This window comes from Heliangelus exortis, chromosome 2 (assembly GCF_036169615.1).
Source record: "Heliangelus exortis chromosome 2, bHelExo1.hap1, whole genome shotgun sequence".
Lineage (NCBI taxonomy): Eukaryota > Metazoa > Chordata > Aves > Apodiformes > Trochilidae > Heliangelus > Heliangelus exortis.
In genome coordinates this window covers 109375549-109399679 of record NC_092423.1, presented here as the reverse complement: position 1 = coordinate 109399679, position 24131 = coordinate 109375549, and the positions used below count along the sequence as shown (strand labels likewise).

The 24131-nt window shown below is 39.9% G+C and overlaps 1 protein-coding gene, 1 long non-coding RNA gene and 5 other non-coding genes across 9 annotated transcripts in view; 4 read left to right on the top strand and 3 right to left on the bottom strand.

Annotated features, from left to right (window-relative positions):
- UBE2V2 (ubiquitin conjugating enzyme E2 V2) overlaps positions 1-6436 on the bottom strand; it is a 28853-nt gene extending 22417 nt beyond the window's left edge. For both annotated transcript variants that reach the window (XM_071737511.1, XM_071737512.1), the window contains exon 1: positions 6283-6436. In XM_071737511.1, coding sequence (XP_071593612.1) covers positions 6283-6298 — 16 coding nt within the window. In that variant the 5' untranslated portion in view covers positions 6299-6436. The remainder of the gene's footprint in view (positions 1-6282) is intronic.
- Positions 6437-6789: 353 nt separating this feature from the next.
- Positions 6790-7687, top strand: LOC139793761 (uncharacterized). Of its 2 annotated transcripts, none has more exons than XR_011724783.1 (2): positions 6790-6952; positions 7280-7687. It is a non-coding gene; the product is annotated as an uncharacterized lncRNA (long non-coding RNA). The 2 variants fall into 2 exon arrangements; XR_011724784.1 differs by having other exon boundaries at positions 6790-7070.
- Positions 7688-9852: 2165 nt separating this feature from the next.
- Positions 9853-9925, bottom strand: TRNAA-AGC (transfer RNA alanine (anticodon AGC)). The gene has a single exon. It is a non-coding gene; the product is annotated as a tRNA-Ala (tRNA).
- Positions 9926-20412: 10487 nt separating this feature from the next.
- TRNAA-AGC (transfer RNA alanine (anticodon AGC)) lies at positions 20413-20485 on the top strand. Its single transcript has one exon. It is a non-coding gene; the product is annotated as a tRNA-Ala (tRNA).
- A 920-nt stretch (positions 20486-21405) lies between these two features.
- Positions 21406-21478, bottom strand: TRNAA-AGC (transfer RNA alanine (anticodon AGC)). Its single transcript has one exon. It is a non-coding gene; the product is annotated as a tRNA-Ala (tRNA).
- Positions 21479-23533: 2055 nt separating this feature from the next.
- Positions 23534-23606, top strand: TRNAA-AGC (transfer RNA alanine (anticodon AGC)). The gene has a single exon. It is a non-coding gene; the product is annotated as a tRNA-Ala (tRNA).
- Positions 23607-24058: 452 nt separating this feature from the next.
- Positions 24059-24131, top strand: TRNAA-AGC (transfer RNA alanine (anticodon AGC)). Its single transcript has one exon. It is a non-coding gene; the product is annotated as a tRNA-Ala (tRNA).

The window sequence follows — 24131 nt, the reverse complement described above, 5'->3', positions numbered from 1 at the left end:
CAGTAAGAATAGTAAGAATACAGTGTGACCCAGATAACAAGACTAGCTTCAGGGATTTAGTGTAGCAAAGCTATAAAGCTGTCTAGCACAGGTTACAAGTCATTGATTAGCTAAGGGTTGTTCTAAGACTTGCATGAAGGTCCTGTCCAACATGACTCAGCATCCACCTACAGTCCAAAACATAAAGATCCTTTATCAATGTAAAGCAAATAACATGAGCCATTGTTATTTTTTCACTTATACAAAATAAGCATGCATTTATGGATATTATAAGCCAAGGTACCGACCACAACATATTTAGTAACAAGAACTGCCATTACATTATTTTTGTGACAGTTGTACTTCAGTCTGCTATCTTCTATATCCCATGGAACTCCAAATTATTTATTATTTTCAAGATCACAAATTCCACTTCAGTGAGACAAAAGGTTACAATTTCTTCCTTGGAAAAGTTCTAAATTATGTGAATAAACCTGGACATTTTACTAAAACAATATCGGTATCCTAAATAAAGGACACTACTTTCACATGTATTGGGAAAACTTTTTTTAATTTATTCAAGCAAATTTCAAACACAACTACCCAGTGATGAATAGCCACAAATGCAATGAGATGATTTTTTTTATAATTCAACATATACTGAGGCTATCTAGATGTCAGACATAATTTTCCTCACATTTTTAAAATCTATTTGAAGCTTCTCATCCTGCTGAAATAAAGAATTAGTTTAGAGTTCTGAAGTCATAAGTATTGAAGATTCCATTTGTTCTAAGATACTAACTAGAAATGATTTAGAGTCACACAGTTAAAACACCACACATTTTTGAAAAGGCTGTAAAGCAGAAGCTCATGTTATTCAGAACAGTCTGACAGCCCCACAGTCAGAAGTTTTTCCACTGATGTACTGATTTTATTCAAAATATTGTTTGAATTATCTCTCATTACTGTCTTCAAATGACAAAACCAAATACTCCTTTTGGCAGGACAGCATATAGCAAAAAACCCTTCTGAGTACCACTTAAGACAATGTTTAATGTTTTCCCCATAGCACCATCTTTTCCCAATCCATGCTGAGGCTCCCAAAGACTAATCCAGACAGCAAGGCAACAAAACCCAAGCCACGTAAGTAGCTGAAACTTTAAAGTTTTGCTCAGGATGAAAGCTGCAAGCTATAGTCTAGCAAAAACTTTTAAGAGCAGCAAAGTAGAGAAGGAAAGGTCTGTCAACAAAACAAGGCTTCTCAGTTTCACAGCATGTCTTTTAACACTGCCTTGGGAAAAAAAATCTTCCGTAAGGCAGAACACAAACACTAGCAAATATATATGTAGTTCAGTTCCACCAGATACTCATAAAACTTGGAAATCTAATTCTCACACATGAGAAGCCTTCTCACCCATTCTTAGATTTACAGTATAGAGCATCTTCCTCCAACTGCTGAAAGGCACATCTTTAGGAAACTGTGTGTTGCATCTTCACCCAGGATAAAACTTTTCAGTACTATGCAGCATAGATTAAATAATGAGCTTTAATACTATGCCTCATAACAAACTTGAATTTCAAACAACCTCCTGAACAAATAGGAGATTACAAAGGCCACTTGCTTATCTCAGAGGTAAGGTGTTCAGCATGAGCATACTCTTACACAGCTACTGTGGCAGAAAGACTAAAGCAGGGGCTTGTGTTTTAAGACAGAGTTGTAAAATACCAGCAATAAAGAAAGGAAAATGGTACAGACAAAGCTCCAGGAAGAAACAGAGTATCTTGCCTATATATGCCACAAAGTTGGAAAGAACTGATGGTCTACATATAGTTTAAAAGTAATTCTTAAGCTAGATTGTTCTCAGCCCAGCTGAAGCCCATCTAAATCATTTGTGGCTTTCCAAGAAGTTTTTAAAGAGGCAGAACAATCACAGTTGCAATTCCTCGCGCATAGGACAGGATGGAAAACTGCCCCACACAGAGTGCCTGCTGCCACACAAAATACAGTATTTTACTTCTTTTTATTTGTCTGATTGCTTGCAGATTCAAGAAGTCTGTGCTTACAGAGCTAACATAAATACACAGAAGAAAATCTGACGCCTGTAAAATTCTAAACAGCTTTTAAACTGACTTCTTGGGCAGGTTCCAGATAAATGAACAATGTGATGGAGGCATAAGAGAGAAAAGGGGACCAAGTTTTACTCAGCCTTGAAGGTAACACATACCTTTTTTCCTCCACAAGGAGGAAAAAAAAAAAAAACAGAGAGGGAGAAAACAGGCATCGCACAGGTCAAAGGAAAAGAGAAGCTCACCTCTGCTATGTTTAACACATGAGTTTTCTACATACAAAGCTTAAATCATATCATCTCCTATATGGAAAAAAGTCTGTAAAACATTCTTTCTAGATCCCACTTATTATTACTCTGAATGGCTCTTAATATCTAGGAGTCTCCATACAGGGTATGGTGATCCATCAATCTATCCCACTAAGCGCAGACCAGACAGACATCAGCTGGATTTGGAATGTAGAAGAGCTGCAAACGATTTAAGGGAAAGTATTACAAAGCTCTGTCTCACATTATGAAATCCTTTTCAATGGAGAATTTTTTTGGGGAAAAAAAATCTTTAAAAACAAAGCAAAAGCCCCAATCACCAGGAAAGATACAGTCAGTCCTTCCTTCATGAATTAGACTGAATGCACTCAAGATTACTTCCAGCTCTTCATTTTTAGTATCAGCTTCCTCAAAGCTGCAGTCAAACACACTTAGATCTGCCTTCTCCACAGACCAGTATTTGCAAATAGACATTAAAAAATTAAGTTAAGAAAGCAAGGCACTGGCACTGAGCATTGTGCCACTTCAGTTCAAAGAATCACAAATAAACTTCAAGGGAAAGATAATTTTGCACAGACAACATAAGTCACACATAGGAGATGATTCATCCTTAAAAATTAGAATACCTGGAAATGAAAAGTATGGATTATACAGGAAAAAAATACCTCTCTGTGATCTAGTTGTGCTCCTTCAAAGCCACTAAGCACACAAAAAAGGCTGCTTGTGACTACATACTAGAAGTAAATCAGGAGTCTCAGATATGATTGCTGATGAGATCAGTCAATTTTTTTCCCTGAGCAGTTTCAGCAAAAAGAAGGGGAATTTTCATTAACTTAGCCCAATTCACCCTCCCCCAAGCTACTGAAGCCCTCTGTTGAAAAGGAAAGAGACAAAATCTTCAGTAGCCCACAGCTGGAGCACAGTATTAGACACTGCTGCCTTAATTCTCATCTTTTCATACTTAAGTTCTAGCTACTTAGTCACATGGTCACTCACTGCTTTTAGGAAACATCCACATTTTACATATTGATATTACCCTACACACAAGGTAATTTTAAGTAAACCCCAAATTATGGAAATGCAGAAATTAACTCCTTTTGATGATATTATTATTTCCTTTTCTCAAGTTACTCAAGAGACTTTAAATAATATGCCTTAGCAAACTGTTTCTTTTAACTTGAAACAATGTTTAATTACATCTTCTGCTCTTTATTTTCAAAAAGAGATTAACAGAATGAATCTCCAGCTAGTCCATATGAAATCAGCTGCTTATAACAACGGTAGCTGTTCTCTTCTTTTAAAAAGTGACTTATTTTTCCCCAGACCTCCAGCAGAACACATATAAACCCAGGCCCAGCTTCAACCAGGAGTCACAGCATTGGAATATTAATCAAACTGCAGCCTACAAATGTTCATTTCTAGGGTAGGCAGTATCTACATGCAAAGGTAGTCAATATAGATGATTCTAGAAGGTAGGTGAAATTCAACCACTATATAGTGCTGACATACACAGTACCACACATTAAAGAATAGCTACTTTCAAACTAAACCACCTGTTGTTAAAGGCATGCAATGTTTTTAAGTGATAGTTCAAAGAACTAGTAAGCCAAAGAAAGAAATCTCTGGGGTAAAACTAAGACAGTTGACCTGAGCAAAAGCTTTGCTCTCAACTTCCTTGGGGCTAGAATTTAATTCCTGGACTTCATGCAAGTAAAATCCTTTTTTTTTTTTTTTTTTTTTTTTTTCCTTGAAATACATAATGATTAGGATGAACTTCATAGCAAGAGGAGATTAAATCCACAGAGCTAGGTTGAGTTAAATCAGATGTCTACAGCAAATCACTCTCGACTCCTCCACAAATCAGCATAACACATCTTCCTGTCAAAAGCAGTTCTAGGTGAAGTCTTAAAAATCAAAATTTCTGTAGTGTGTAGAAAGAACAAAATGAAAACACACTCCCCATCCCTCAAGATCTATGCATTTACCAATAAAAAGCCAACCGAATTTTCTCTATGGGAGTATTTTACTTTAGAGGCCCTAATTTTCCTACCAATTCTGTTAATGATTGCCTGCTCGCTTCATTTTACTAAAATTATTTCATTTTTTGAACAATGCATACATGCAGTACTAGCATTTTACACCACTTGGAGCAGACACATGTATAAAGTTTTTGACAACTCCTACTTTTTTTTGAACTTTAGGTGTGGCTTATATTTCTCAGAATAAGTGCATACATAAGATCTAAAATATCACTCTGAGAAGTATTTATAGCAATAAATCTAAGAAAGTCTATTAAAAAACAAAATATTCTTATGTAGTTGAACGTTCTGTGAAAGCAGAAAGAAAATAGCTTTTTTTACTATATAAATGCTTAGTGACTGATACTCTGCACTAGCCAGACTGAATGGATCATGATGCCAAGTACCAATACCCAATATGCATTGCTTAAACTAACTTTACTTCCTGTGCATTACAGGAAATCTCAGGCCAGAACCCAGACATAAACTGAAGTCTTTGGGAGCTGCTGCAGAATAAAACTAAAGAAAAAAACCTTTTAAACTTAGACACCAGGAAGCAAGTCGATAAAATTTAACAAAATAGGATGCAGCAATACATAGCCAAGCAAATACTTAAGTCTCTGTAATACATCAATTTTAGGTCAGTTATCACAGGCATCGTGTCTCTTTTTGGACTGCACTTCCACAGAGTTGTAAAAGCTGCTCCACACCCAATTTTGTTGTAACTTTTCCAAATCCCACCCCGTAAATCTCACATCCCCGAAGTCAAATCAGCAAGTGGAAAAGACTCTCCTACCCCAAAAAATGTTCCCACACTCTTCTTACAGAATCAACAGTAAGGTACAAAGACCAGTTTTGGCACACAAAGGTTTCTTCTGGTTTGTTCCTAGTCTCAATCCCTCAAGGAACAACAGTGGATTGGGAGAAGAAATAAACTAATGTCCTATTTTCACCCTAGCCCGGCCACAGAGGTCAATTAATTCCTCTGTCCTGAGCTTTCTCAGGGGTGAAAGAAAGAGAAATGAGGCCTTGAAGTCTTCAGCTTCTTCTAGTAGGGAAATGTCTTTTTATACATAAAGACTCCCATGAAGTGAAACGGAGACAGTGTAATTGTAGTTCTTAAAATTCTACATGCAGTACCTGAAGCAATATTCTTGTTATTTTCTTTGCCACCACCTTGCACAGTATTCTGCCATGCAAATGCTCAACACACACGATACTGATTACTGATGTGGGATTCCTGGGATGACTTGCAGCTCTGTGCCCTTACATTTGCCTATAAAAGAGACCCTTTGGTTCCACTGGCTGACCGGTGGAAAGGACAGCAAGATGCTTCACTCCTCTTCCCCACCACATTGAAGCATTTTGCCCAAAACACAACACGGGCCTGGCCCCTTTTCCCCTGCATCAAGAAGGAAAAGTGACAATCCTTTATTTTAGAGTCTACTATACCATGACTTTTATACTCACCGGATGGTACACTGGTGCACTTCTTTAGTACAAACCTTTTCCCTCCAGGATCTTCACCAGCCTAGTGACACCTCCTCCCTTTCCTATACACACATTCACCTATCCATTCCTTTCCTCAGCACATAAAGCCTCCTCTTTTTCATTACAGAACCCGGACCCCTTTCTCCCACCATTTATCCCAGGACCAGGCTCTCACAGGGTCGTCGCTGCCCTGCAGACGGGAGGGATCGTGCCTGGAGCATAACCTGGAGCACCACCTTTTCCCCCCCTTTCAGAAGAGACCTCCCCACTCCGCCCGCTCCCATCAGCGGCAGCTCGCAACACCCCCCACCCCCCCCCCCCGCCCTACCCCACTCCCTGAGAAAGGAAGAAACCCCCCCACGGGCCTTTGCCGGGGTGCCCCCCGGGCACATCCCCCCACGCCCCTCCTTCGGGCCCCAGCCCCCGTTCCGTTCCGTTCCGACCCGGCCCCCCTCACAGACCTGTGGATCCCGCCATCTTCTCCGGTCTCCCCACACACACACTCACACACACACCGGCCCGGGCCTGCACGCGATGCGCGTCACTTCCGCCCGGCACCCTCCGTCACTTCCCACCGGGCGACCGCAGGCTGGCGGAGCGGGCGGGAAAGGCGCGGGGGCGGAGGGGGCGGAGGGGGCGGAGGGGGCGGAGGGGGCGGAGGGGGCGGAGGGGGCGGAGGGGGCGGAGATGTCCCGGGAGCTGCGGGAGGCTATGCGGGTTTTCCCGCCGCGCAGTCCCCGGGAACCGCGGAGGCGCCCGGTAGCGTCCCAGCCCTTCCCTTATAAACTGGCTGCTTCTTTTTTTTTTTCTTTTTTTTTTTTCTTTTTTTTTTTTTTAATTTTTTTCTAAATTTTTTTTATATTTTTAAATTTTTAATTTTTAAAAAAAAAATTTTAAATTTTTTTTAAATTTTTTTTTTTTTTTTTTTTTTTTTTTTTTTTATAACGCGCCGGTTCATCTGGCAGAGATCAAAAAGCCAGGATGCGGAGTTTTGTTTTTTTTTTTCCTGGAACCTCTTCCCCGCCCCGGAGTCGCCGCCATCCTTGCTCGTCCCAGCAGTCAGTCCGCCTCCTTCCTCTCGGTTTCCCCTTCGTTTGTCCCGGGACAAATCAAGCGCGGGAGTTGCTGTCTGTGTGTAACTAAAAATGATAAATCCGTAATAGTTCTCCCACTGATCTCTGTCTCGTCAAGTTATCGGTTTTTTACCAGATTAACAGGAATAAGCAGGATTTCATCAGGGGAATTAGAAGTAAGCTTTTCAAGTACAGTGGAATCATTTTTCTTAAACTGCATTTTAATGATCTGTGGAGCATTTAACTGCATTTTAATGATCTGTTGTCACAATAAGGTGATTGTAAGAGGATTCTTTCTGTAGCCCATTTCAGTATTTCTTTTAGTGGAAACAGTGAAGATACTGAAATTTATACAATATTTAAAGAATTTTCTCCTCTGTTACAGTATCACCACGGAAAATATTGTGGCCTTGAACAGAGGAACTATGCCCTTGAACCCAAAAGAGTTGCCCCTCTTTTCCTGTTCTTTATGTTCAAGAGCAAGTGACACTGGAATGGTGGAGACCAGTACACAAACCTCACCCTCTGTGACAATCCTGATTGCAGCCAGGAGGAGCAAAATACATTTCCCCAGCCTGTGCTCCTTGCAGCAAAACTAGAACCTGCCTGGCTCCAAGGCTTAAGGGAGCACTACATCCAGCCAGTGCCTGCGTGCTTATTTTTTCCAAAGGAGTCTTTTTTATTATTATTATTATTATTTATTTTTTAGGTGCTTCTAATCTAAGGATGAATAGTACACCTGTGTACCTTCTGAGGCGTGATACAAATACAGCTGTGGACTCACCAAACCAAAGCTGACTTGTATGCCCTGAAAACAGTGTGTGATCCACCTGTGTATGCACCCATCCACTAGATGTTGGTGTTTTTTTTTCAACACTGAACTTGAGAGGAAAAATACTTGGTAAGCAGAAGCATAATGGTAATCATTACAGCAAAAACCTTTTTATGAATATATTGTCAAACATCAGACAGCATCCAGTATAAGAAGACTTCAAACTGCAGTGTTCTTAGCTCAGAAAACCACTGTGCTGCAATCATGTGGAAAAAAAAATTAAAAGTATTTCACAGAATCGAGATTTTTGAGTGCAGATTCCACACATCACCTTTTTGATGTAAAACACAGTCTTCAGAGTTGACAGAATGATGGTTCCCAAGCTCCATCCCACCCGTGGAAATATTTTCTAAGTAATATTTGCAAAAAAGTATTGATAAAAGAAAAGTAAGGAATAATAAGTTACTTGTGTAACTCATTTAAGCATAGTATCACCAAGGATGTAAGTTTTTGTGAATGGCAATAACAACAAAAAATCAAACAAAGGTGAATTTTCATTACCCAGAGTGTCTCTGCAACTTCTGACTCAGAAAGCATGGGTAGACACAGGGTAGAAATTTGTTTGACTCTGGGCTCTGAAAACTACTTACCCATCACCAGGTAATTTCCTCCCACATGCAGTGCTTTTGGGAGCTGGGACCCTTGCCTCTCTCAGTGCAGTAAATTCTTCACAAGATTGTCAACCTAAAAAGTAAAGGCATAAAACACCACATGGGATGAGAAAAAGCACTCGTATTTGTATCGGGGTGCATTTACAAGCCCGAGCAGACAGAAGAGTCCCATTGTAGGAAGCCAGGCATAAATGTGACAAACAATCATTAGTCTAGAGAGGTTGCAGCCAGAAGCCATAGTTCTGCAAGTGATTGTACAAGAGATACACTAAATTCTTTCATCAGTGCACAACTTGCATCTGATTAGCTGAGCAGAGCAACATTACTCATCCTCTTCAGAAGCACAGGGAAGTGTCAGGTGTTAAACAAAAACAGAAACACATAAAACACAGAAGCAATAATAATCACACAGAATACTACTACAGAGCCTCACTCCAAGGAAGTGGACACCCACATCCGTAACACTTTTCCCTCCAATAGGCTTGATTTTGACAAGTATATAGCAGTCTGAAAGTCACAATACCCCTTTTCTCTTTGATACATGGAGATGACAAGAAAAATAGGAAAATTCAGTTTCTATCCCATCCATCCAGAGGTTAACTTCTTTCTTGAAACACCACTGGAGAATCTCCAAGCTCCCTCATTTTCTTCCCACGTGCTACTCACACGTTCATGCAGCACAGCATCTCCCTGTTCCTTAAGCTGAAACCCAGTCTCAGCTCACAATTTTTTCAGTTTCAGTTCATAATTTTTGTTTCTATTTGTTTTAATACGTATACTCCCAAGATCCTGTCTTAATGAATTCACTGTATTTGTAGGAATTACCTCTTGCTCATTTTCCCCTTCTGCCTTAACCTGGAATTACAAGCAGCTAAACACCTGAACAAGCTAGTAAGAAAATCCAATTAGAATAAAGAAATCTTAAGACTTAAGATGTGCAAGCACGGATCTGCAGGAGACATTTCCATGATGTTTCACATATGTGAAAATTCATAAGCAAAATAATCTTGCTACAGGGAGTGACAGAGCTATAGAATATTCTAGCCCATTGTTTCTAATAAATAGCCTACACAACCAAAACAGAACAAAACTAATGACTACTATAGCAAAAATATTTTTTTTTTTCAGTATATAGTGAACTGTAATATAAAATATAAACGTAATTAATGAATTAAATAATACAACAAGGATTTAAGGGCACATTAAAAAGAAAAAAAGAAAAAAACACTTTTATTTTTCTCGATAATTTGTTCATATTTGTTTATTCTTGTATTAAAACACCACTAAGATTTGTTACTTCATGCAAAGACTGTGGGCTTTTCTCCCTGGATGCAAAAGAAACATTTGCATTTGAAAAGAAAAAAATGAGGTATTTAAACCAATCGTAATTTTTTTTATTATCACGGTGCTCTCCGGTTTATTTATACCACTATATGAAGAAAATTAGGAGTAAAAAGGAAATACGGAAAACTATCGTGGTAAAATTTACCGTGAAGCTGAGGGTGGAAAAACATTTGGAGAATGCGGGCATCGATCCCGCTACCTCTCGCATGCTAAGCGAGCGCTCTACCATTTGAGCTAATTCCCCACCCGTAAGCAGCGGTCTTGGAACTGGTTCTTACCCACTACAGACTCACTACGAGCTGAGACTTCCCCGTTTCGATTCTAGACCCGTCGTTTCCTGCCGAGTCATTCCTCCCGCTCACCCGTCAACGATGGGACCGTGTAATACATGGCTCGGCGTGCACACTACCAGAATAACTTTATTAATCCTTCCTGCAACACTAGTCTTCGTTATTTAGCTGCTTTCACACAAGAAGCTCTCCAGAAGATCAAGTTCCTGACAAACCAAACCTGTTACTGAAAACCCCCATACGCAAGAAGGACCTGGTACTGGAAATGTTACACGAGTGAAAAATATTATCTATCTTCTTGAAACAGAAACAGTCTTATAGTCAAAGTTTATATATATATATATATATATATCCTTTTGGAAGGCATCTAGCTTCTCTGGGGTGACACAGTCAAGCGATTTTAAACCATGCCTGTAGTTTCCTTATTTATTACCTCATCTTTCCTTATTTATTACCTCACCAAACTTCTCTATAAACACATTACTTTCTCCAGCCTTGAAAACACTGACTTTAGAAAAAACGAACACACGAGAAGCACGGCAGATCCTGGCATGACCGGGAAGCGGCGCCCTCTCCCCGGGAAGCCGCGCAGCCCCCGCGGCCCAGGGTCCGGAAGGGGCGAAGCTGTCCCGCCTCCCGTAGGCCCCCGGAGGCGTGTTCTCTGCTTGTGCCCGGGTCTCTATCCAGTCCTGGCTGCGTTTTCAGTCGCTCTATGACTGCATTTGCTTCTTCGGAACCCCTTCGTCAAACCGTTGTCCTCGGAATTCCCGAATTTCCCTGCCACTCGTCCCCCTCCTTCTCCCTCATCCCCTCCTGCCCCCCAACCTCCTCCGTGCTGCTCCATGCCCGGAGCCCAGCACACAGCCGTGACAGGAGGGGGTGCTCAAAGCTCTCAGCCGTAAAAGTGAGCTCGACCATGATGTGTTAGGTGTCTGTAACCCCCTCGCAGATGTCTGGACTTCATCACCCCTGGTTTTCGAGCTCAACCAAATCCAGGACGAGTTCAGCTTTACAGCTTCTCACTCCCAGCTACTTTAACAGAAGTCTTTCGAGTACTTCTGAAACACAAACTCGCTACCGTGCCTAGGATGAAGTACCCAGCGAGAGAAGTTCTTTGTAGGGTGAAATGTGTTTAGAAACTCTGATTTGATGTGGTAGTGTGCACCCGTGCTCTTCTCCATAGGCTTCGTGTAGTCTTGCACATACAGCCCATGTATCTACTATATGGTGATGTTCTGACTGTTGCTTAAACTTTTTCATTTAAAAATAAAAGAGATCTTTCTTGTTCTGTGCCAGCACCACAATGATTCCTTGCTAAATTAAGATTCTTTGCTCCAGAGGAGTAGGACTGCAGAATGAGAGAGGAATTACTCATCCATCAAGTCAGGCTAAGGGGAAGCCAAACCAGAACACGAGTGGAGGTGAGATTGCCACCTGACTGGTTCCTACCTGGCTCGTCTTGTTTCCACATCATCCTACTGGCTTCTGGTGATGCTGAATCTGCTCATTTATATACATTGGTCCTGAGACATAATGGATGGCTTGGAGCTAACTGTACATACCCATCCAGCTGTTCCTGGACCTGGTTGCTTTGGCAACACAAAGTAGGAGTAAGTGGCAGTGACCCAGTGGTGTTACTCCATGGGGCAGCCTTCACACAGTGCTTGACAAGCTTCTGCATTGGTTTGCTACAGATTTCCTGATGGTGCCATCCACAAGAAAATAGGCAGAGAAGGAAAGAATAATGGTATTCAGAAGAAAACACAGTTAATTTTGAGCTCTGAGAGCATGAACAGTGCAAGTGAGAATGATAATCAGAAAAATCGCTGCTGTGGATTTATGGCCATCTGTACATCTAAGCTATGCTAGCTGCTTTTTTGTTTGTTTGTTTTAATACTCAAGATAGTCCTGCCAGAGCTAAAATGAATGATTTTTTTAGGGGGAGTGAATGGTTGTGTATAGTTTTTTAATGTTTGTGGAATGTTTTAAAGATTAAAAATAGCATGAAATTGATTTATTTGTAACACTTGTGAAGTAAGGAGAGATCTTTAGCATATAAATAATTCCTTTTTCTATGACAGCCACTAGAACATGAACAGAAGATTCAGCATACTGTGTTGAAGCACACAAGGTGCAAAACACTAGAGCTTTCAAAACAGAAAAGAAAGTTCTTGGGTTTGCAAGTTTATTAAAGCCATTGATCAGATATTGGTAACAGAAAGCTTAAGGAGACACTTGGAAGGCATCGTCACTGTCAAATCAGACTTACATGAAAGAAAACAATATTAATCCAGAGTAGATGTTTTTGATAGTTATGAGGAAAGCTACAAAGGCTGCACCCAGGAGAAGCTTTCCTGTCACAAGCCTGTCATTTGTAGCAGAAGCTGTGATACAAAATCCAACTGAAGTAGGGCAGGTGTACTTTCAAGTGGCCTTATTTACAAAAAATCGACCACCTCTGGACTCTCCTCTCAGTCTGATAGCATCTGCTTACTCAATCATCTACAGTAACATAGAGTGAGGTAGCTAACCAACACTAATTATGCCCCAGTAAAGGTCCATGATTTTTACAGGGATGACAAAGAGCATAACTAGGCCAAGCATTCCTGAGTATCTTGCTGACTGGGTATTGTTATTTTAAAATAAAGGGGTTTTCTTTCTTTTTTTTTTTTTTTTTTTTTTTCTTTTTTTTAATCACTTTATTTTTGTCTGTAACTTCAGAAAATGTAAAGCTTTTCTCACTGAAGATATTTAGAGATGGTTGCTATCAGTTCTAATGCTACTATAACCTTAATTGACAGGTGAAAATTCAAAGTCTGCTCTGATCTTGTTTCATGTTGTCTAATACCTTGGAATGTTTTCCATAACCTTTTACTCACTTGAATAAGGTGCTGAAGCAGATCTAATTTTACTAACAAACTTCAGCAAAAGGAGCAATCATGAGCTACAGAAAGGCATTAGCTTGGACACTGGAAAATCAGCTCAGCTCAGCTCTTGCTGAAATTTTTTACTTTGCTTTCCCCTCTTTTCCCTTTTGAAGGAAAAATACTTAGCAATATGCAAGGATTACAGAGTTCAAAATGTGAAGGAGATGAGTTATTCCCAAAACTTTCAGAGACACTGAGGAGGAAAGGAGCAAGCTGGCACACCTTATCCTACACAATTTCACTAAATCTGCTAGCAGGACAGACTAAAAGTGGGTTTTCCTATCCTTTAGTGAAAATGTTTTTTCTCACTATCAGTTAAGCTGATGCTTGAAGATTCAAAGGCCAAGACTTTTCTGTAGCACACAAGAAGCTTTTACAGTTGCAAACCAGTCTGAAGCTTAAAGAAAAATAACACAGAAAATAGTAGAAAAAGACAAATTGTAGAACCACGCTAGTGAAGAGTCCCAAGTGCTGGAAACTGCTGGGAATGTAGGTGTAAAATACATAGATTAATGTACATATTTTAAATACTTATGTTATTATTACTTATATATACTTAAATACTTTAAACACTCCTTAGATTAATATACACATTTTTAATTATTTTTTCCAACCTCCACCCTCAAACCAATTTCTAGGAAAATGCGTAAGCATAAACATACTTATTAATTTACACTCTGAAAAAAACCAGAACATTTAAGTTCTTCTAAAGGAATGATCACTCAACTGCTACTCCTGCAACTGACAGACATTTCCTTTGGGAAATCTAGGACAAAATCATCTCTTTCCAACATTGCCTTCTCTCCTGCCAAAAACACAGTGAGAACTTTAGCACTGGGGGTTTAAGAGGGGGAACACCTGGGCAAGGCTTTCTTTTTGAAGCCTCACCTGCCATCCCTGTGACAGCCTCAAGGACCAAGCCAGCTACAGCATCTCCTCAGCCATGGGACTGAAAGCTCCCACTGCAGCCAGAAGGAAAAGGAGGAGGAGGAGGAGGAGGAGGTGGGCAGAGGGTGGCTGTGGAGAGGGAGGGAGCACACACACTGCCGCAGAAGGTCCCAGCACAGGGTGCTCCCTTGGGGCCTTCACCCTGTGCTGGTCATGGGGGTGGTTTCTTGAAGGAGGAGGTGCAGTGGGTGCTGTTGTTCCTCAGGAGGAAGGAGTGGCTTTGTGGGTTCTCCTGGTGCCCATCCTACTATTGTGTGGTGCTGCCGTGACTCGGGCTCCAGCTCTCCGTGGATTGCTCTCAACACCTGCTGCAACACCAGACTGACATTGTGCTACTAAAAATTTAATAGCTCTTGGTTCCTCTCTGTTCTGATACTGTTCAACCAGAGTTCACTCCGATAAGATCATTGAGCCCAAGAAAGAAGTGGAAGAACCAGCTTGGAGGAGAACACGGTCTGAGGAACTTGGTGAAGTGGGTGCTAATTCACACTTGTGTGTTTTTAATTCGGCTTGGGTGTGGTGTTTTTGGACTATACCTGCATTCTGAGGACACCGAAAGCAGGTAGGTCTTCTACATTATAGGTAGGGTTTCCTTGTTCTAATTCTAAAATTACTGTATAGGATGGTGGTGTATAAAACGAAAAAAACAAAATGACAAGCTTCTAGATTTTCATACATACCTAAGTAATCAGATTATAAACATACATTGAATTTCAGTGCGTATTGTGCACCTCAAACCTCTAATTTTTTTTAACAGTTGAATGGAGGTAATTTTTTTTGAGCAATTAATAAAATCTGCATCAACAAATCAGGAGCTGAAATAGTTCTGGGAGGGTGTTTCATTTGACTTATAAAAGACCTCTGTGTGGCTTTTTGTGTGATTTGTGATACGGCTTTTTGTTTTGCTTTTCCCAGAGGAGATTATTGATTTTGTTGCCCAGTTCCATATTTTGATACTGATTTTCCATTAAATTATTTCTGATGTCTAGAATGCATTATCTTCAATGCTTTAAATACAGATATTTAAAGTATATTTATTTGTTTTAATAATAAGTATATCAACATGAAGATTAAACTATTGAAAAAAAAAATTAACATACTGTAGCTGTCCTTGGGTTATTTTATCACTGCTTAATTTATAGTAAGTTCTGGGGTTTTTTTGGTTTTTAAGTAAATTTGCCCCTACTTGTTATATTAAAGCCTTAAGACTACCATTGGTTGGTAACAAAAATGTTTGATAGGCAGCAGTACTTACCAGTTTGTGTGCAGTTTAAAGCCTGATGGGGTTTCCCTTAATTGAACCCTGTAGGTGTACCTTACCATTCAAAAGCTGGAATGATGAAACCCTGTTCCTGGCTGGGCTGTGTTCATACAAACTTAATGGAAACACAATTACAAGGCTTCTGTTGGATTGTTTGTTTAACAACACAGATGTCTTTAAAACTCTGGTGATTTTTATTTTGAAAGAATACTAGGGAAAAAACCCAAACATACAACAGAATACAAATTAAAATCTCCAAGGGTTACAGCTGTTCAGGGTTTTTAATTGCTTTGAGATACAAAGCTTAGACTTACATACTCCTGTTGGGAATCAAAATGAGCATTTTGTCTGCGAATTATTTTAAATCTCCCATTTTCGTCAATCATACAGAGAGCAGAAGGCATTCTGACTAAAACAAGAAAATATTGAGTGCAAATTTTAGCAATCAAGCCAACTTATTTAAATAAAGCTAGTCTGATACTATAGTATTCTGAAATGTATGTGGAATAACTGTGGTAGAACCAAGTTACTTCTAGAAGTGGAATTTAGTCAGTTCTATTGTTCTGGAGTGCTTTCATCATAAGGAAGTGCTGTGTTTCTGGTTACTATGGGACTCAGCAAAGGAACTTCTGGACCTTTCAGAGCTCTTGGTGCAAAGATCAAACTGGTCACGTGAAGTCATCTCAGAGTAGAGGCATCGAGCTTGCTCAGTTTGCCAGACATAGTGACTAGTGGAGCTTTCTGTCAGCGAGTTGCTGAAAAGCCTGTGGTACCTGCAGAATACTTCCAGCTGTAAGAAGTTAATTATCTTCTAAAAACTAATTTCAGATGCTTCTTTCCATATTTTAATATGGGAAGAGAAACCTTTTTTGTCCAAGCCAGCTGTCTCAATCAGTGTGAGGGAGCAGATAACAAGAGACCAGAGTTTGTTAAAGAGAGAGTATGTTCAGGACTTCTGATATGGAGATTTTGGGTGAGACCAGTGGTCCTGATGAGGTAGTGAGGGAGTTGGCATCTTGGATGCCACAGCAGCATTTGAAAATTTCATGAAGTGAGGTTAGCATTAGTGATTTGTAACTAATGGGGGGAGTGCTAGTTTGTGAATTAGATCTCTTCTTCATCTGATTAATGGTAATCAGCATCTTGCTTCTTGTCCTTCACCTCTTTTGTTCTCCTGCCTGCTCAACAAGATTCTGGTTTCTATTCCCTATGTTACAATTGGTTTACTGTTCCTAAAATAATAACTCGCAGTTATTATTTGGATGGAAAAAGCTCTGAATTTATCTGCTGCTCTTCTACCTTAAAAGTGAAGTTGCAGCAGCTGGTCTACTTAGGCTTCCCTTAGCTAAGCTGTTTACACGTTTTATGTTCTTTCTTTTGAATTACTTCATATTCTGAGCCATGTCATGCTGTGAGGTTCCTAAAATCTGTTCTAAGTGTTTAGGAGTCCTACACACATGTTGTTCAGAAATTCCAGATACAATTACAGATAGGCAAAGGAAAAAGAAGGAAGGGATTTATATTGCTGAAGGATGATGCAGAGTTGGGAAACAAAGTCATTCAGACACTGTCTTACATTGTCAGTGGAATTTGAAAGAAAAGGGATGAAGCAGTGGTGCTGCACTAGAAAACCAGAAGTATCTTCAAAGAGTAGTTCCATCCTTCATGGAATCCTAAAGGTTAGAAAAGACCTCTAAGATCATCAAGGCCAACTGTCAAACCAACACCACCATGCCAACTAAACCATGTCCTGAAGTGCCATGTCCACATATTTTTCTGAAAACCTCCAGGGATGGTGATTCCCCTACTTCCCTGGGCAGCCTGTTCCAGTACTTGGCCACTGTTTCAGTTTCCAATCTGAACCTTTCCTGTTACAACTTGAGGTCATTTCCTCTCATCATTTCAGTCTCTTCATGTGGGAGAAGAGGCTGACACCCATCTCACTACAACCTCTTTTCAGGTGGTTGTAGAGAGCAGTATAAGGTCTCCACTCAGCTTCCTCCTTTTTAGACTAAACAACCCCCAGTTCCCTCAGCCACTCCTCGTAAGGTGAAGTTCTCCAGACCCTTCACCAGCTTCGTTTTCCTTCTCTGGACACATTCCAGCACAATGTCCCCTTGTAGTGAGGGGCCCAGAACCAAACACAGCACTTGAGGTTCATCCTCACCAGTGCTGAGTACAGGGGGACAATCACTTCCCTGGTCCTGCTGGCCACCCTACTCCTGATGCAGGCCAGGATGCTGTTGGCCTACTTGGCCACCTGGGCACATTGCTGGCTCATGTTCAGCCAGCACCCCCAGGTTCTTTTTTGCCAGGCAGCTTTCCAGCCACTCTTCTCAAACCCTGCAGCATTGCCTGGGGTGGTTGTGGCCTGAGTGCAGGACCCAGCACTTGGCATTCTTTAACATCATCCAGATGACCTCATCCCATTGATCCAGCCTCTCCAGCTCCCTGTGTTCCATCCTCCTGCCCTCGGGCAGATCAACATTCCTGCCCAACTTAGTATCATCTGCAGACTTCCTGAGGGTGCACTCAATCCTCTCATCCAAATAATTTGTGAAGATATTAAACAACTCTAGTCCCAAGACTGAGCCCTGGACTTAACTCCATTCACTACAACTCTCTGGGCTCGACCATGCAGCCAGTTTTTCACCCAGCAAAGAGTACACTTAACTAAGCCCTTCTACTGTTGGAACCTTCTATGGAAACAAAACCACTCCCACACGTACAAATGTTAACTTGAGATGTTCTGCTTTAAATCATTTTCTGATAGCATGATAACACCTTTTTTTCCTTCCCTTTTTGAGATTCTAGAACAGGACTCTGTTCTCCTGGGATCTTCTGTAGCCACACAGGAAAAAAAAAAAAAAAAAAAAAATTGGATAATGCATTTGAAGGGATCAGCACCGTGACCAGATGCTTAATTCTTAGGGTTGGACAGGAGAGTCTGAAGGAAATACCATACAAATTGTTGTTTTTGTGTTAAAGTTAGGATGGACAAATATTTAATAATGTTTTTAAAAAATCATGATTACATGCAGGTTGACTCTGAGGGATCTGAGACAGTCTAATAAACCTCCACTGTCTTTGAATCTGTAACTTGTGGTTACTGCCACATATTGAGTTGTTGAATGCAGAGAACTTCCACAGGCATTCTTCTTGAATTATATGTGGTACATAAAGAACTATGTATGCAGAGGATGATTTAGAACATAATCTTTTAATATTTGGCTCAGCAAAATTTTCTAAAATTTGATGGACACAAACTTAATAAAATAATTTATTCTGAAATACTATTCAATCAAATATTATTAATTAAATATATCTTATTAATGTATTCCTACAAATAATGGAATTTGTTTATTGTACTTTCTGAAATTATGGAGTCCTTGCAGAGGACAGAATTGAGAGATCCTTTTATGTCAGTGTGATTCATGTGTCCTTAAGGATCTTGGGTGGGCAAAGCAAGAAAAAAACTTCAAGAGAGTTGTTTCTAGAGTTATTTAATAAACCTAATTTTTAAAATTTTTTCCTTTTTTTTTTTTTTTTTTAGAAAATTAAAATCCCAGATTATTATAAGATTTCTGAAAGGTTCATTCAAATATCCCTTCCTCTTTCTCTTTTTACAGGGAAAAGAAACACGATTCCTCAAGGTTCCCTTTATGAAGGGTTTTAACAAAGTAAATAGTGTGTCTTTGCACTACTAACTGCTGTTTGTTCTTTTTATCAATTTCAGTGTTATTTTCTGACTAATTAATAGTTAGTTCACTAGTGATTCAGAACATACATAAATGAGGATCCTTTCCAGCACTCCAAATCAGCAGCTATTTGTGCAAATATAAATATGCTGGATACGGCTTTAGTTCTCCAAGTTAAAGGACAAGATAGAGAGTGAAGGAGTGAGAAGCTGAAACTCATGAAAAATGTTACTACATGATTGTTGTGGTGTGTCAGTCACCCCAGGGTAACAAATCTGCCTTTTCCAGTTCTAGAAAAGCAGATCTCTTTTGGTAGATTTAATTCCATTTTATGAGTGTGTGAAACCATAAACAGTTACCTTTTTTCCCCCCTCCTGATGCCACTTTTAAAGGGAGGAGACTTTAGGACGTAACTTGGAAACACTGGATGCCTTACTTTCTTTGTGTTTTCTGACTGATCTTGCAGAGCTGAAACCAAACCACTGAACAGAATTTCCATTTTGGCTTCATTATACCCATGACTTTTTTAGCATTTTAATTATGTATTCTTGATTTTGATATAGTCACACCTTGAAGATTCACAAGGCACAGAAATAAATAATGTGCTCTAATACTTTTTTTTCCTCCAGTGTTCCATTTGTCTGGGTGCTTTCCTCCCCCCACCCTCTTCTTTTAACTTTTAACCAGGCTCCATTGCCACAAGAGGAAGAACTGGAAGAACTGCTTATTCAGTCACATCTTTTACATTGTAATATGTGGAAATGAGTAAAGTCATTCAGCTGATTCTCTTCCACTGAGGGATTACAAATAGGAAAAATATCTTTTAGAAAAATAAAATCTTTAAATAGATCCAGATTTCTCTAAACAGTCGTAAGTGTTTTGTGTGTGAACATAAATCTACAGTTGCTTGGGAATGCAAGGCTTCTGTTATCCAGATGCAGCTCAGCTGTATAAAACATGTACTGTTATATCGAGGAGCCCAGATTTCATGTTAGACAAAATTCCCACCCAGGCTGTCAAAAGCTGTGAGCTTTAAGAAAAACCTAACTGTTTCTCTGGTAGAGAAACAACTGGGTTGGTCTCTTTTCCCAGGCAACTCTCAGCAAGACAAGAGGGCACGGTCTCAAGTTGTGCCAGGGGAGGTCTAGGTTGGATATTGGAAAAAATTTCTTTACTGAGAGGGTGATCAGACATTGGAATGGGCTGCCCAGGGAAGTGGTGGATTCTCCATCCCTGGAGATATTTAATAAGAGCCTGGATGTGGCACTCAGTGCCATGGTCTGGTAACTGCAGCAGTAGTGGATCAAGGGTTGGACTTGATGATCTCTGAGGTCTCTTCCAACCCAGCCAATTCTATGATTCTATGATTCTCCATTTTGCTTAAAAACCTGTGCTCTCTTATTGCCTACCAATGGCTTTGGAAGGGGGTTAGGACTCAAGCAGTGGGCTCTCACTGCTCAGCTAACCGCGTGATACTGGGGTAGAAAATCAGTGTGGTTTGGGGCAGAAAGTTTTGCTTGTACTTGAGGCAGATGAAACAGCAGTGTCACAGTTTAATTAGTGACATTGAAGTCAAAACTGGTGTAAAGAAAAAGGGAAAGTGCCAGGGGGAATTAGCTCAAATGGTAGAGCGCTCGCTTAGCATGCGAGAGGTAGCGGGATCGATGCCCGCATTCTCCATTTTCTACCATGAAAGGTTTGTTGTTTTATTTTTTAATTTTTTTCCGCTACCGTAAGCAGTACTTCAATTTTTCAGTTGCCAGGTGTAATTTTTTTTTCTGTTTTGGAAAAGAGAGGCTTGTAAACTTCTCTTTTGCCTTAAATGAGCTTAACTGCCTGCACACACACAAAAGAAATAAATTACTCTCAATGGGTTTTAAAGATTGAAACAGCTCACAGACAGCTGCCACTCTTCTTCTAAATTTTGGCTGCAAGACTTTTAATTCTCTGCTTCTTACTGCTTTATATTCTGTGGTTATCTTAAATTTAGATGCATTTTTCTGGAAGAGTTTTGAAAGGTTTAAAATCGGTCAGTTTTAGGAAGCACATTCACAAGATGAACGATTTGTTAATGTTGATCAAAGATGAGCATTTCTGTTGAAGTGCAAATTATTTTCTTATAATGAGTTGTGGAAGAAATCGAGTGAAATTTTGAGAGTCTGAATGTCACTTGAACACAGGTTAGGAACAAGTGTGTCATGCCCATTCTTGGTACAAAAGGTGCAGGGTAGCTGGAGAGCTGTGGTGAGTTGGTCACTAATGCAGACAGCTGCATACTTTTACATCCTCTTATAGTTCTACATCTTTGTACAGAAAATTTCACTAACTTTTTCCTATAGCTAAAACCTAAAACAATTCAATGTACTTGTAAGGGAACAAAGTGAATTTTATTTCCTGTGTAACAGGACAATAATAGTTTTTGAGGCTCTTATGAAAAATACATTTTCAGAGAGTTCAGAAGTGCAACGTGGTAGTTGAGATTTTTTTTTTCCTAATTTCTGTGTGAAACGGTATGTGACCATTTTTTTCATACGCCTGAACAACTGATTCAAGGAAGAAAAGCTAATGTAGCCACAGACGTTCCGTGTCACTCAAAACACTGGAGAATGCGGGCATCGATCCCGCTACCTCTCGCATGCTAAGCGAGCGCTCTACCATTTGAGCTAATTCCCCGCCCTCTGGAGCGTATTCTGCTCTTTTACCTTCGGTGAATCAGCGTGGCTGGGTTTTTGGTTTTTGTTTGTTTGGGTTTTTTTAATAAATTTTTGAATGAGTCGCTGTTCTTACTTAGTAAACACCGAATGATCACTGTATTTATGTTACTTTGATTTAACAATACTTACTTTCCTCAGCAAAGCCTCCTTTAGTGTTTATTCACAAAGGAGAGAGAACAAGTCACTGAAGGGCAATGGTATTTTCTTTTCTTTTTGTCTTTTCCAACTTTATCTTCTAATTAGCTGTATGTAACTGGTAAATATAGTGATTATTATAGTTGTGGAGAGAAAGTATTCATTCATATCTTCGTAAGATGTATCCTAAGTATTTTTACCTTTTTGTACTGACTTTAATGATTCAGTTAAAACAGTAGTGCATCTTAAACATACAGGGTGACTAAAACCATTTCAGAAATATGAAAATGTAAGTGTAATCATACTAACTGACTTTGCAAAAAGAAGCAGGTAAGCAAAGCTCTAATGGTGCTTTTGGGATTTAAAGAACCAAAATGCACTTTACAGTGAGAGTGGTTACACTGACACAGTATTAAACAACAAAGGCAATGAAAATTATATGATAAAAGATTTGCTTTCTGTTCAAATGCTGGAAAGCAAATTCTGCTAGTAAAGTAAACCCTGTAGTAAAGCAGCAATACTTGCACTGGTGATTTTCTCTAATGGACTTAGTTTACTGTATGACAGCATCCAGTCAAAAGCAAATTGTGAAATTAAGCATCATCTAGTTACAACTTGTCTAAAGTAAGGCAGTACCACAAATTTACCACAATCCAGATTCAGCCCAACATGTGGAACTAAAACCACAGTAACCTTACAAACGTTCTCCTAGAGTTTAAATATTCTACTGCCTTACCTCAGTCACAAATAAACAAAAATCTGTTCTTCCTGTTTCTTGCAGTATATTTTAACTGACTGTCTACCTTAATGGAGTAAACTTGAGGGGGAAAACGAATACACAAAAGTGGTTTCAGTCGTTCTCATGGGCACACATCTCAGCCTCAGGGATAGCCCCACTCCATATCTGCAGCTGGGAGCTTTCCCATATCACATTTCACAAGGTTCAGCTCTATGTGCATTTTTTTTTATCTACCCTGTGCAGTCTGAGTCACTATGAAAATGGTAGACAACCTCTCCCTATTTTTCACCCCCAAATCTCACTCTGCTGCCACTTAAAAGGTCACACTGTTGCCTAAAACAATTCAGCTCCCAGGTAAACAGTTTAATTGATGCCATACTCAGGTAAGACCTCTGCCGTGGTACTATTTTCGGTGACTAAAACGTGTACTTCACATAACTGACATCCTCTTGTTTTGTGGTCTTGAATTTGCTGTGGCTGCTAAGTTTTCAGTAACACAGTAAATAAAACTTTGTAATTTCTCCAGCTGGTCAGGAGAACTTCCTTCCCTATATGGCTGAAAATAACCTGTTCTCCTTAATTCCATTTCTCTAGGGTATTTCAGGTGCGCAGGCTTTGTGTCCACGTACTTTCATTTAACACAGATCACTTTGAAGCATCTCTTCGGCAACACTAATATAAAATAGATATAAGATAATTTAAGCAGGTTTAACTTTTACTTGGTGTTAGGGGACATCAGGGCAAGTGCAAGTTTTGTATGATCTTCAAGCTGCCCCAACTGCACTGTCTGAGGCAAGACTTCCCTCAACACAGAAGAAGCTGCCCTCTTCAAAGAAGGATAAACCAAGGCTGCAGGCCATGAGTTTGTCATGCAAATCATCATGAAGTGCCTTATCACCTCTAACAAGGAGCTTGTTATCTTGGACAAAAAAAACAAAAAAAACAAAACAACAGGAAAACCAACAACAGACAAGCTGAAGCTCAAATGGTAACGAGTGTTCTGAGCGGCTGCCCTGGGGTTACCACCCATCATAAAGGCGCGGAGTCAGTGAAAAGAAGGGAATTGCCGTCGAGGGGACTAAAAGCTGTGGTTATATGGCAGATAGCACTAGAAAGGAGATTTAAGCGCCCAGAGGCAGAGGGGAATTAGCTCAAATGGTAGAGCGCTCGCTTAGCATGCGAGAGGTAGCGGGATCGATGCCCGCATTCTCCAAGGCTTTGTTTTCTGTAATACAGGGAAAAAACAGTTGAATTCATAAGACGTTTTCCTCTATTGAACTGGAATTTTAATGTAAAATAAGGTCCAATTTCGTTAGATATATACGGTTTATTTCTCAAGTGTACTTCGATTGGTGAAATTCAAGCAATAAACTACTTTCTCTTTAGACACATGTGAAACATGTCTTCTCTGATTTGCTTCTTCACCTTTTTCAACCCTAAATATTAAAAAATTATTATTTGGCACATGTTTTGGAATCAAAATCGAATGCGTTTTCATTTGCGAACAGAGTGACCAGAGCAAGACAGAAAACTAATATACATATATATATATATATATATATATATATACACACACAAGTGCAATTTCAAACGCCCCCCGGAGGTGACACCTTTGTCATCCTCGGAAGCCCCGAGGCTCCTATGGGTGCGGGGATTCCCATGGGCGGGGAATTAGCTCAAATGGTAGAGCGCTCGCTTAGCATGCGAGAGGTAGCGGGATCGATGCCCGCATTCTCCA